The sequence below is a fragment of the Cavia porcellus genome, unplaced genomic scaffold, assembly GCF_034190915.1.
Source record: "Cavia porcellus strain 051 isolate PalLab524CR breed Dunkin Hartley unplaced genomic scaffold, mCavPor4.1 scaffold_18, whole genome shotgun sequence".
NCBI lineage: Eukaryota > Metazoa > Chordata > Mammalia > Rodentia > Caviidae > Cavia > Cavia porcellus.
Window position 1 is genome coordinate 28,634,948 of NW_026947501.1, and position 12,283 is coordinate 28,647,230.

At 44.6% G+C, this 12,283-nt stretch overlaps 1 protein-coding gene across 1 annotated transcript in view; it reads left to right on the forward strand.

Moving 5' to 3' along the window:
* The window catches only part of Hk2 (hexokinase 2), a 63,184-nt gene extending 54,629 nt beyond the window's left edge, over nucleotides 1-8,555 (forward strand). Inside the window, exons 13-18 of the mRNA XM_003468966.5 lie at nucleotides 473-568; nucleotides 1,016-1,115; nucleotides 1,205-1,388; nucleotides 2,402-2,557; nucleotides 3,668-3,901; nucleotides 6,099-8,555. Coding sequence (XP_003469014.1) covers nucleotides 473-568; nucleotides 1,016-1,115; nucleotides 1,205-1,388; nucleotides 2,402-2,557; nucleotides 3,668-3,901; nucleotides 6,099-6,243 — 915 coding nt within the window. The 3' untranslated portion in view covers nucleotides 6,244-8,555. The remainder of the gene's footprint in view (nucleotides 1-472; nucleotides 569-1,015; nucleotides 1,116-1,204; nucleotides 1,389-2,401; nucleotides 2,558-3,667; nucleotides 3,902-6,098) is intronic.
* Nucleotides 8,556-12,283: the final 3,728 nt, after the last annotated feature.

Below are 12,283 nucleotides of genomic sequence, written 5' to 3' on the forward strand. Positions count from 1 at the left end.
CATAGGCAAGTTATCTCGGCGCCTCAGTGATTTGTAAAGTGGTGCGATTGTGTAAGTGTTCCACAAGGTGGCTGTGAGGGTTAAATGAGTGCTTAGCCTAGGACATGGTGCACAGTAGGTACTCAGTAAATCCAAGTGAGTACCTTAGAAACAGATTAAGATCCCAGGACTGGGGAGGCTGAGGTAGGAGGATTCCCGAGAATTTGAGTCCAGCCTCGGCTACATAGTGAGTTCAAAGTTAGCCTGATCTACATAGTGAGACCTTGACTCCAAATAAATAAATAGGTAGATAGATACATTTTTTTTTTTAAGGAAAAGAAAAACGGGCTTCCAATCCTTTGTGGGTGAGTGCAGGGAATCTGATCTGTGAGGTTGAGGTCTACAAGTACAGCCAGCCTCCAGGAATGACACAGGAGCCCTTCTCTGACATTGTCTCTTCACATGTGTGAATTTCTTTTTTTTTTTTTTTTAGAGCATTCTCCTCAAGTGGACAAAAGGCTTCAAGGCCTCTGGCTGTGAGGGTGAGGATGTGGTCACCCTGCTGAAGGAAGCTATCCACCGTCGAGAGGTAGGTGAGACACAGTGTGAGACCTCCTGTGTCAGATTCTTTGGTCTCGAAACATACTCCATGAGTGGGTGCAACACTGAATTCAGTTGTTTAGGTTGGAGGGCAGTGAACTTAGTCACTCAGCAGCGGTTGAGTGTCTCCTGTGCCTTACTCTGCTCTGGACAGAAGGATTCGTGAGTGACCACTAGATCTAGTTTGATAAACAAAACCCCCTGACTTGGTGGGGGGTGCTGTCAGGGCTATGGAGAGTGATGAAATGGATAAGGACAGTGTTCTTAAGCAGGGCAATCAGGGACCAGGTCTCTGAGCAGGGGACGTTTGAGCTGAGTCTTAGATGAGTGACCATAGCATGAGTTATTTTATGTACATGCAAATTTCCCTGGCAAATGTCTGAGAGTTGACTGTCAGGTTCATTTGTGGACTGGACATCTGCTTCTGCTCTCTCAGGAGTTTGACCTGGACGTAGTTGCAGTGGTGAACGACACAGTGGGAACTATGATGACCTGTGGCTACGAAGACCCTCACTGTGAAGTCGGCCTCATCGTTGGTAAGGACACCAGCCACCCTTCCCGCATGGGGATGCTCGGCCTCTCCTGGGTGGAGGCAGGTGTGAGTGAGATGCCCTTGTGATTGCAGGCACGGGCAGCAACGCCTGCTACATGGAGGAGATGCGTAACGTGGAGCTGGTGGACGGAGAAGAGGGGCGAATGTGTGTCAACATGGAGTGGGGGGCCTTTGGGGACAATGGGTGCTTAGATGACTTCCGCACAGAATTCGATGTGGCTGTGGATGAGCTCTCCTTGAATCCAGGCAAACAGAGGTAGGCACACATGCGAGAACTGAGGCCCAACCAGGTATGGAGCGATCATAGTCTTAAGCACAACCTCCAGGATGCTTGCTCTGTTGAATTGCTACTGGGTTTCCCAGAAGCATTTCTTGTCAGAAATACCTGGAAAATTCTGAGTTAGCAAATGTAAGCAGCACTCTGTACCCGAGGCCCTGGAGAACAGGAAGGAAACCATTGAAACTCAGATTTTGAGAGCCAGTAAATGGAAAGTGAGACCACCTACTGCCCTGGGAGAAGCACTGTTGGGTTGGCCTGGACAGGAAGGACCAGCCATCCAGCATCTGGTACCCTCTGTTGCCAGTGTAATGGCACCCAGTGTGTAGTGGCAGAGTGGTGATGGAGAGGTCCAAGAGACTGAGCTCGAACACACGTTCATTAGGAAGAAGCTGTGTGTAATGATTGCTACCTGTATTAACTGGGGACACTAGTCCTGCAGAATGCAGTTCATAAAACATGTGTCTGTCATACAGTTCCCAGACTAAAATGCCTCTGGGAAGCGGCTGCAGTAAGCTGAGATGGGGCAGTGACCAGGTTTTGGTTGACTTTGGGAAAGGCAGAAGACCCTCAGTCCGTGTCACAGCCACTTCCAGCTCCAGTGGCCTCGATGAGGACCTGCAGCAGGCACTAGTTAGTTAGTTGGGTGATACTGATCGGGTATTGGTGATACTGAAAGCATGCTACCTGCCTAGTGGAGTGCAGGATTAAGACTCAGCGTTCCGAGGCATGGTGGAGTTTGCTGTGTGTTCTTTCCAGAGCAGCGGGAAATAAGCCCTGGAAAGGAAATGAGCCTAGGAGATGGGGTCCATCCAGGGAGCCTCCTGGGTCTAGGGCACCATGGTCAGGTGGTGGTGGATCACCATGGGAGGCCCCCAGGAAACCCACCCTAGTGAATCAGTGGCACCTTTCCTACCTAGAGGAGGCTGCTGCTCTCCACTTTGTCCCCCTACCTTCCTGCTTAACCTTCATGAATGTGATTTGAACTGCAGGTTTGAGAAGATGATCAGCGGCATGTATCTGGGCGAGATTGTCCGCAACATCCTCATCGATTTTACTAAGCGTGGACTGCTCTTCCGTGGCCGCATCTCGGAGCGGCTTAAGACAAGGGGAATCTTTGAAACCAAGTTTCTGTCTCAGATTGAGAGGTATGAATCTGTGGGCTGGTGCAACTGTGTGCTCCCTTTTTCCTGTGTAAGACAAGCTGAAGAATTTCCACAGCAACAGTGAGTGAGCTCAGGGTGTGGCTTAAACAAAGGTCAGTTTAGTGGTCAGCACCTCGGTATGTAACATTCTCTTGAAAGCTTCTGTCCAGCGTGGCTTGAGCCCATGAAAAGTGATAGTGTTAGAATTTAAACCAAATAACAAAGCTAGAAAGAAATCTGCTAACAAGATGGAAACAGAAATGGGAAGTTATAACAAAGTGTCTGTGTTGTGCTCGGAGGTCCTTCCTAACTGCTGGCTGCTGTAATCAGACAGCCAGGACTGAGGACAGGTGGGGTCATCAGGCAGCAATGAGCCACGAGGCGGCCCATTCGAGCAAAACCTTGCTTCTCCAGTCTAATGGCAGAAAAGTGGGCACCAAATTGGAATGGTGAATTTTAGAGCCCTTTAAAAACTAATGCTGTCATTACTCTCAGGTAATAGACTAGGAACTTGACACGAATAGACCTCTCGGGCCTCCGTACCAGTGAATACAGAGGGTCTACTCTAGCTTGCATGTCGTTTTGTGTGCAAGGAGATGAATCCAGGTTTCTAAAATACTTCACTGCATATAGTTGTGTTTATTTTCTTGCTGCAGTTTTATTTACATCTCTATCCTAAATAGTGCACAAGCAGGATATAGATCACCCAGGATTGGGAGGGGAGCCTGATGCTGGTTAGGTGTGTCCACATCCTGCAGACCCCTGGGTGCCAATGAGAAAGGATACGAAAGAGTTTTGCAATTGGAAACTGCCACACACTGGCATGAGTGGAATATATAGACAGTGAGCCTCCTTCGAATATACAGTGAACTACCTTTTGTTTTGAATATTTGTTTATATGGCAGTGCTACCTTGTGTGGCCATGTGTTTATATTCTTGTCTGTCTCGGGAAGAGTCAGAGTGATACCATGCCATGGGCGGTGTGCTAAGTTCAGGAGCAGGGCCTGGACCCTGGGAGCCAGGCCCCTGGGGAGCCTCTATGGGTAAAGGAGCTGGGCCTGGAGCCTGGACTGCCAGCCTCTGACTCACCACTCGCTGTTTCCTTCCTGCCAGTGACTGCCTAGCCCTGCTGCAGGTCCGTGCCATTCTGCATCACTTGGGGCTTGACAGCACCTGTGACGATAGCATCATCGTCAAGGAGGTGTGCACCGTGGTGGCGCGGCGGGCAGCCCAGCTCTGTGGTGCAGGCATGGCTGCCGTGGTGGACAAGATACGAGAAAATCGTGGGCTGGACACCCTCAAAGTGACAGTGGGTGTGGACGGGACCCTCTACAAGCTACATCCTCAGTGAGTACAATATCAGCCATGCCAGAGTGTGTTTAATGTTTGTAGTTTGAAGGCTAACAATCAGAAACAGGTCGGGGTTTCACCCTGCAGCACTGGAAGCCTCCTTGTGAGCCCCTCCCATATGCACCCCCTTTTCTCTGCCAGGGACTAGAGCTGGGGTGTACCAGTCTCTTGCTTCAATTTCCCCCTGTACCTAAGTATAAATGTCTGCTATACTTATTTTTGAAACTGCTATGAATGGAATCATGGGGTATCTGTGACTTTTTTCACACAGCATGTATGGTTTTTATACTACTTTTTCCTTCCTTCCTCTCTCCTTCCTTCCCTGTCTTCCTCTCTTCCTTCAGGGTGAGGGCTCCCTATGTTGCTCAGGCTAGCCTCACAGACCCCAGATTTAAGCAATCCTGCCTCAGCTTCCCAAGTAACTGGGACTATAGGTGTGCACTATTGTGCCCAGCTTGTATTTATGATTTGAAGAGGTAACCATATTGACATGTGTAGTTATAGTTCTTTAATTTTGTATATCATACCTTACTATGTCATTACATCTGTTGAGGTGACATTTGGTTCATTTCTAGATTTTGACTATTACATACAGTGCTGCTATGAATATCCTGTAAACATACACTGTAGGACTCAAACAAGACATTTTTCTATGGTCTAAAGCAGAGGTTTGACAACACCATTGACAACTTTAGTAAATAAAGTTTTATAAATAAAGTTTTATTGGAACGCAGCCATGCTCACATTTGTGTATTGGCAATGGCTGCTGTAACAGGGAAGAGTAATTGCTACAGACTGAGTACTTGGCCTGCAGTGATGAAAGCCGCCTGCTCCTTTGAGCCATCCTTCATGATAGAGATGCTGAAATTTTTTCATTCTACTTTTTCTTTTCTGTTTCTTTCTGTTTTTCTCTCTCTTGTCACTATTTTGCTTCTTTCTTCTTCCCTCTCTTGTGTATATTTTTTTGAATAATTTGTTTGAAAGTCAAGAAGTGCCAAATACTCTGAAAGTTTTTCAGCTAGGAGTCAAAGGGGTAGACTTGTGCCCTGGCTGGCAGTGTGCACAGGATGGAGGGGAGGACAAAATGCCCTGGTGGAACAATGACCTGCATTCCATGTTTATTCTGGGGAGTTCAGAGTCTCTCCTAGAGTCCACACTATAGTGAAAAGAGGGGGGCATAGAAGATCCGAGCCCCTTGCCTTGATGATTGGTGTCACTGTGAAAATAGGAGCCTGGGTTACAGAAATGGGTTGGGAGATGGACTTGTTAGTCAGCTTTCAGTAACTGTAATAAAATATCTGAGATAATCAGCCTATGAAGAGAGGTTTTATTTGAAGGTTGTGGAGGTTTCTAACCATGATTGGTTGGCACTGTTGCTTTTCAGCCTGTGGAAAAGCAGGACATCCTGGCAGAGTGTGTATAGAGTAAAGCTGCACACTTGTGGCTGCGAACTGAAAAAGAGAATGAGAGACAGGGCCCCAACTCATAAATGTTCTACTGTCTCCCCACAGTGCCAAGCTAGAGACCAACCTTTTAACACATGGACTTTTGGGGAATATTTTGGACTCAAACTATAGCAGAGATGGAAACCCAGCTACCAGCCTTAGAGCTTGGTGTCTGTCCTTTATAGGTGGTAGGATATCCCAACCCTTCTGTGTTGGGTTGGCTAGTGATAGTTTTTTTTTCAAAACCCATATGGAAAAAATCTGATCTTTCTAATGTCCTAAGAGCAACCCTATACACCCACCTCTTTTTTCTTCAATTGCATTTTGAAGTAGACATGGGTCTAATATGAAGCTTGGCCCTTGGACAACATAAAACTGCACACATGGGTCTTGGTGTTCCTCTACAGAGTTTGTAAACAGCAAAGTGTGGGTGTAGGACTCACAACCTTTTCTCTTTCACTGATTAGTTTTAAGAGCAGAATTTACCAGAATCTCCAGGCATTTATCTCAGTCAAATCTTAATCTTTGATGACCCCACGGTGATGTAGAATTTGGGCATATTACTAGTATCTCCCAGTCTTAATTTTCTGGTACCCAGGACATCATGAAGGGTTACCACATGGTAGCTGTCACCCTTCTCTGTATTATTTATTCCTGGATCTCCAGCACTTCTGAAGACATGAATCAGTGCTTGACTAACATGCTTTTTCCTGTGTCCTTTTTTTTTTTTTTTTTTAAACTTTCTCCAGCTTTGCCAAAGTCATGCATCAGACAGTGAAGGAGCTGGCCCCGAAATGTGAAGTGTGCTTCCTGGAGTCAGAGGACGGCAGCGGGAAGGGAGCGGCCCTCATCACTGCCGTGGCCTGCCGCATCCGTGAGGCTGGACAGCGATAGGGTCCCTGAGATCATCAGGAGCATCTCTGCTTCCCCTCTCCTTGTTTTAAATTATACAGTGTCTACTCCTTGTGTCAGAGACAGACCCCTTAGCTTTCCTTTGGCAGAGAGAGGACCCCAGCGGACTAGTTTTGTCTCTGAATATGCTCACTGTAGCGTCTGCTTCCTGAACCTTGCCTTTCCTGAGCTACAGAGTTCACTATGGTCACAAACCGTTCCCACTGGCTGACTTTTAGATGCAGTCCTTCGTCACGCTCTGGCCAAATTTCGTGCCCCTGTACAATCCTACTAGTTGGGGACCGTCCTGAAGATGTGGTTGCCTCACCTTGGAGCCGAACGTGACATTTCTAGATAGAATCTCCCTGCATGAACAGTGAGATGGATTCTTCACTTAGTGGTCTAAGAGATTTCCACTAATGATGTGAGCCTGCTCCTCCTGAATGCAACTTGGAAGGGCGGAGGGGTGCCAAGGGGAAGAAAATCTCATGAGTATCCCTGGGGCATCCTTTCTTGGACATGTTTCAGAATGTTGCCCAGTGGATTCCAGCATTTACTATTCTGGAATCAAGGAATTCCCCATCCAGGCAGTGAAACCAAAGCCACGAGTTGACACATCCTGTGATTGGGTTTGTCTCTGCATCTCAACTGTGGGTGTGCAGATCCTCTGTGAGCATTGGACCTTTGGGGAAAGGGGAACCTTAGAGTTTATTTTTTAATATTTTCCTGCAAAAGTGGAAATACTGTATTTTCATTTTAATTTATATGTGAAACTTACTTAGTTCATCAAGTAGGTCTGCTGTTCATTATGTGATCAATTGTATGTAATATATTTATATTTGTTAATTTGTTATATATATAGATAGCTATACACGGTATCCTCAGAATTGGCTTCATTAATAGATCAGTTTAGTTTAGGAGGAAAGGTAACGATGTTGACTAGCTTCTAGAAATACCTCATTCGCCTGCAGGAAGAGAAGGGAAGCCTCTTTGGGGTGAGTGAAAGGCAAAGCATCAGCTTTCTGGCTGCTCCCTCTCCTGCAGTCTTGAACATATATGGAAAGCATAAACAGAGACTAAGGCTGGGCCCATGGATTGAAGAAACCACAGCACCTGACTGCTCTGTCCAGAGACTTCCCTGGGGCAATATGACATGGGATGTGAACCAAAGGAAACCAAAGACATCATTTCAAGTAGACTCATTGCCTGGATGTCTTTATTTTTATTCTCAGGGCGGTCGGTCATCTGTCTAACAAGATAAAGGAAGCCACCACCAAATTTTTAAATAATTCTATCTAATTGTCAACCTCAAACCAAAATGAAGCAATTAATGAACCAAACAAATAAAGCCTCAGGGACAACATTTTTGGTGTGCTTGTGCCCTCCTAGCAAATCTCTCCTTGTAAATGTCTTGTAAATGTTTTCTGACAAGCGTGCTTCCCTCGGCTGAGCTGGCATTGGTCTCCAGGCCTGTTGTTTTTTATACATGGTATTTATTTCATGGCAGAGACTGAAATGCCACAAAAGCCTCCAGGTTTCTTTTCAAGAGTGCAGTTGAATTTGAATCTGAAAGCCCACTTCTGCCCCAAAATAAAAATAATCATAAACATTAAAAATCTTGATATACTATGACAAAGGGAATGGTTTTGTAACATTATTAAATAAGATACAGAAAATAGAATCAAACAGACAAATGGGCAGAAACTCACAATTCGGTTGTAACTTAGTTTTTGTACGTTTTCAAACTAGAGCTGAGGACAGTGTCTTGAACAAGTTGGGGTATAAATGAGTGAGAATGGCCCAGATCTTCCTGGGAAAGAAACAGGAAAGGGGACATGGCCTCGTTTGTTGCAGCCTGGCTTTGCCTGTCTGAAGAAGCTCTGCTGCGTCCATCTGCAGTTATTATCTAAAGTGTCGCTGCCTTCAATTACAACAGAAAGTCAAAAGCCACCAATAGACTGTCAACCACTAAAGGACATCCATGAAGCACAGATGAATTTTAACTTAATTTTAATGAATTTTAACTAAAATTACATGTTTTAAATGTGTGTGGCTATTAAAGACGTGTTGTTGGTTTCTAAGCCAGAACTCTGGACACAGTGCATGTTGACTGTGGTCCCCTGGTTGCTGCTGCCCTGTCTGGTGTAAATAAGAGTGTACCTCAATCTTTGCCTGGGGTGTGCCAGATATGCATCACCTCAAACCCTTGAGCACTCAGTCTGGTGAAGATGTTGTCATTGTGTACAATAAAGAACTAGTTGAATTAACTATGTGATGTTAAATATTATTAATAAATTTTAACCTTTTTCAAAATACTCAGTGTGTCACCTGGGCAAAATATTCGATGTACATTTTTAAGATTGTGGTTATCTTAGGGACATACTAGTACTTTCTGAACAATCTGAGTAGTTATGTATGTCTTAGATTCTGAGTGTACAGTCATCTCTCAGCCTGCAGAGGAGAGGAGAGAACCCACCCAAAGGTACCATCTGTGAATTTCATTTGTTTCCCTTATATAAAATGAAGTAGTGTAGTGTTTTTGTAGTGTGTATGTGTGTGCGTATATGCCTGATACACTGTAAATACTAGGTAAATAGTTGTATGTTTAGGAAATAATGGCAACAAAAAAGTGCACGTTTCTTGGAGGTCTCTGGTGATACCCATTGACATTGATGCTGCTGCATCAATGACTAAAATTACATGGTTATTAATAAATTTTATTAAATTTATTAATAGTGACTAAGGAAAGATGATTGTTGCAAAGAGGATGGGAGAGCCCAAAGGTCAGTCACAGGGGGCGCAGCTGTAGTCCCAACACTCAGGAGGCAGAGGATTGCTGCCAGTACGAGCCCTGCCTGAGTTCAAGGCCAGCCTCAACTACAAAGTGAGACTGTCTCAAAACAACAAAAAACCTGAAGGAAGAATTACAATTAGATTTAGATTTTAGGAAGTGTAAATTTGTACAATCTTATTGTATAGTGGGGGGAATGGTCCCAAACAGGTTTTATATAGTTTTCTAGAAATTTCTCCTAAAGAAATGTGCATGCTTGGGGACTAATTTAACTTTAGGGGTTTGACTGTAGTGTGGTTCATACAGAAAGCTAAAAAACACTGTCTATATAATGGGTCTGCCCAAGCAGTTTCAAGGTCTGGTCAGGAAAGCAATTCACTGTAGTTATTTCAAACATTTTGTTTATTTGAGACAGGGTTTCACTAAGTTGTCAGGTTGGTCTTGAATTTAGTAATCCTCCTGCCTCGGCCTCCCAAGTGCTGGGATTACCCAGGAATGTTCCACCATACCCAGCATTTCAAACATTTTAATACAGCAACTTGATTATACAGGTGATGGAAGAGCCGAGGAACCACTCAGAGATTACAACATTAGGAGAAGCTGTTTGTGTCCCTCTGGGACACTGACTCCTTCAGAGTCAGTCTGAAAGCTGGGGGTGTGGGTGGGGCTAGGGACTGGAACCACAAAGCATACTAGATGAGAGAGATATCGTGTTTTCTCTCCCACCCTCTAGTTTTCTGCAATTTCTGGCTGAACCTACATTAGCAAGGGGAGCTCAGGAAGAGGGACATAGAGCAGGGTAGCATGGCATGGATCTGAATGTTAAGGAAAGTAACTCAAAGTAACAAAGCACGTGCCCTATATGATCACTGCATAGTATCATGGTTGTATCTCAGTATGTATAAAGACATTATTCCATACAAGAACATAATTCCCTCTAATAAGAGTATAACAGCTCTGCACATTGTATTAGGTATTGTGTCATCTAGAGAAGATTCAAAGTGTATGGGAGGATTTGCATAGGCTATACGCAAATATACTATTTTATATAAGTGACTTGAACACCCATGGACTTGGGTATCCTGGGGGTGGTCCTGGAACCAATCCTACACAGATACTGTGGGAAGATTGTGTCATGGTCCTATTTTCATTAAGAACAATGCCGTATGACACAGGTGTTCATGAGATTCCCTTCAGTGTCCCCTCTGCCTTACTGAGCTGCTGTAGAGGTCACGGCTCGCTTCCTTAGCAGCTGTCCTCACCTTGCCTGCCCAGGCTGCATCCCATCCCTGTGCCTCATCTCCAAGCCTCTGCCCAGCACAGCATTGGCTCTTGCCCTCCCTAGTTCACTGTGGCCCCAAAATCTCGGAGGAGCTGCCCTGCCAATTCTCCTCGGGGCTCTGGAGTGGACAGACACTTGATTCCCCACAGTCACCTGTCTTGGAGGAGATGCTTGGTGGAGGGTCTTGTCAGTGTATGATTTAATGTGAATTTCTGTAAGATGAAAACTTCAGTGCCCAGGTTCCAGCTCGCATGTTTGCTGGTGCTACCTCTCAGAACTCCTACCTCTCCTCTCACCGGGAGAAAAACCACAGCTTGGAAATAGCTTTCCTAACTTAAGCCCATTGAGCGTCTTCTGGTACTTTCGTTGTTGACTTGTTTCCTTTAGCTTCATACTCTGCCCTGTCCAGGGCATTTCCCAGGCTTTGGACAAACCCTTCTAACTTTCCTGTTTTCACTTTTATTGCAAACTCTCCCCATCCAATCAGCAACCACAGTGTGCTGTGTGTATTTACTTCTGTATGTGTCTTGATTAAGCATATATTTTATGTTTGTGTGTGTTTTCCGTGCTAGGGATGTAACCTAGGACTTTGTACATTCTAGACAAATACACTACCACCCACGTTCCCAGTCTCTGTGTACCTCTGAAAACATTATGAAGTACTATTGGTTAAAGGTCTCTTTCTGTCCTCCCCAAGCCCTCCAAAGCACCATGCTTTTAAAACCCCACAGATGTTTCTATGTGGACATCTAATTCATTACTTCTGGTTGCTACAAATATCCTACCGCGTGCATGTACTTGTTCTCTCTATGTATTGTGCATGTGTGCATTGATTCAATTCTGGTTACACAAACACCATGGCAATGAGAGTCTTTGCAAGGAGTATTTTTGTACATGTCCCCGTAATCGTCTTTGTGGTAATCTCTCTGGGCCTGTACCCAAGAGTAGGATATCAGGGCCACAGGGTGTGCACTCATTGCATTTAGCCCCCACATTATCAGATTACCTTCCTGAGAGGCTGCCCTGCCCTCAGTCCCACCAGCAGCAAACCTTCTCTAACCCTTGATTATCCAGGTGTCCAATCCTTGTTAATCTGCTCAGTGTCAAGTGGGATCTTACGGTTATGTGAAAATGCTTTACTTACTATAGGTTGAGCATTTCTTCCTATGTTTCTTAACCTTTTGGATTTCCTTGAGAAAACTGCTTTTTCCTAGCCATTGTTGATTTTTCAGTTGGGTGCTTTCTTTTTCCTTCCTGATTTACTGGAACTCTTTATTTATTCTAGATGTTAGTCCATTATGGACTTTAAATATTTGGATATAACATCTCCTAACCTGTTCATTTCTTCCATGGTTTTCTTTGCTAACTAGGAATCCCAGTACAAGGGATACAGTCAAAGGATGAGAAAAGAGACAGAGACAAATTTAATAATGCATGACGGGATGGCGAGGTCAGTGCTCCTCCCCCGACCAAATCCCCTCTCCTCCCTTCAGCTCTTCTTCCCCTTATTTACAAAAGGCTTTATTTTCATTTTTTCCTTCTATTCTTTTTTCTTCTTTCCTTCCCTCCTCCCTGCTCCCTTGTTTTCATGCAAATTTTAGAATAACTTTAATCTCTAAAAAAATTTTGCTTACATTTTGAATAGAGTTTTCTGTGATTTACTGCTGAGAAGAGTAAAAGGAACATGTAACATATATACAAGAGTATTGAATGGCTCTTTGCAAATTTGTAAATTTTTTCCTGCCTTTTATCAGAGTTTGAAAGTTTACGATTTTGTCAGTTCTTTAAATTAATGCCCAGACATTTCACTGTTGTTCGGCACGGACCTTGTTTTTTGTAGTTGCCGGCTGGTTGTTGTCACGGTACAGCACTTTTCCAGCCTCAGTATCCCTGCTTTGGTGTGGGGGTGAGGCGGGACGAGGGCAGCTGTCCTGTGCATTGTAGGCTGTGTTCAGCAGAATCCTTGGCTT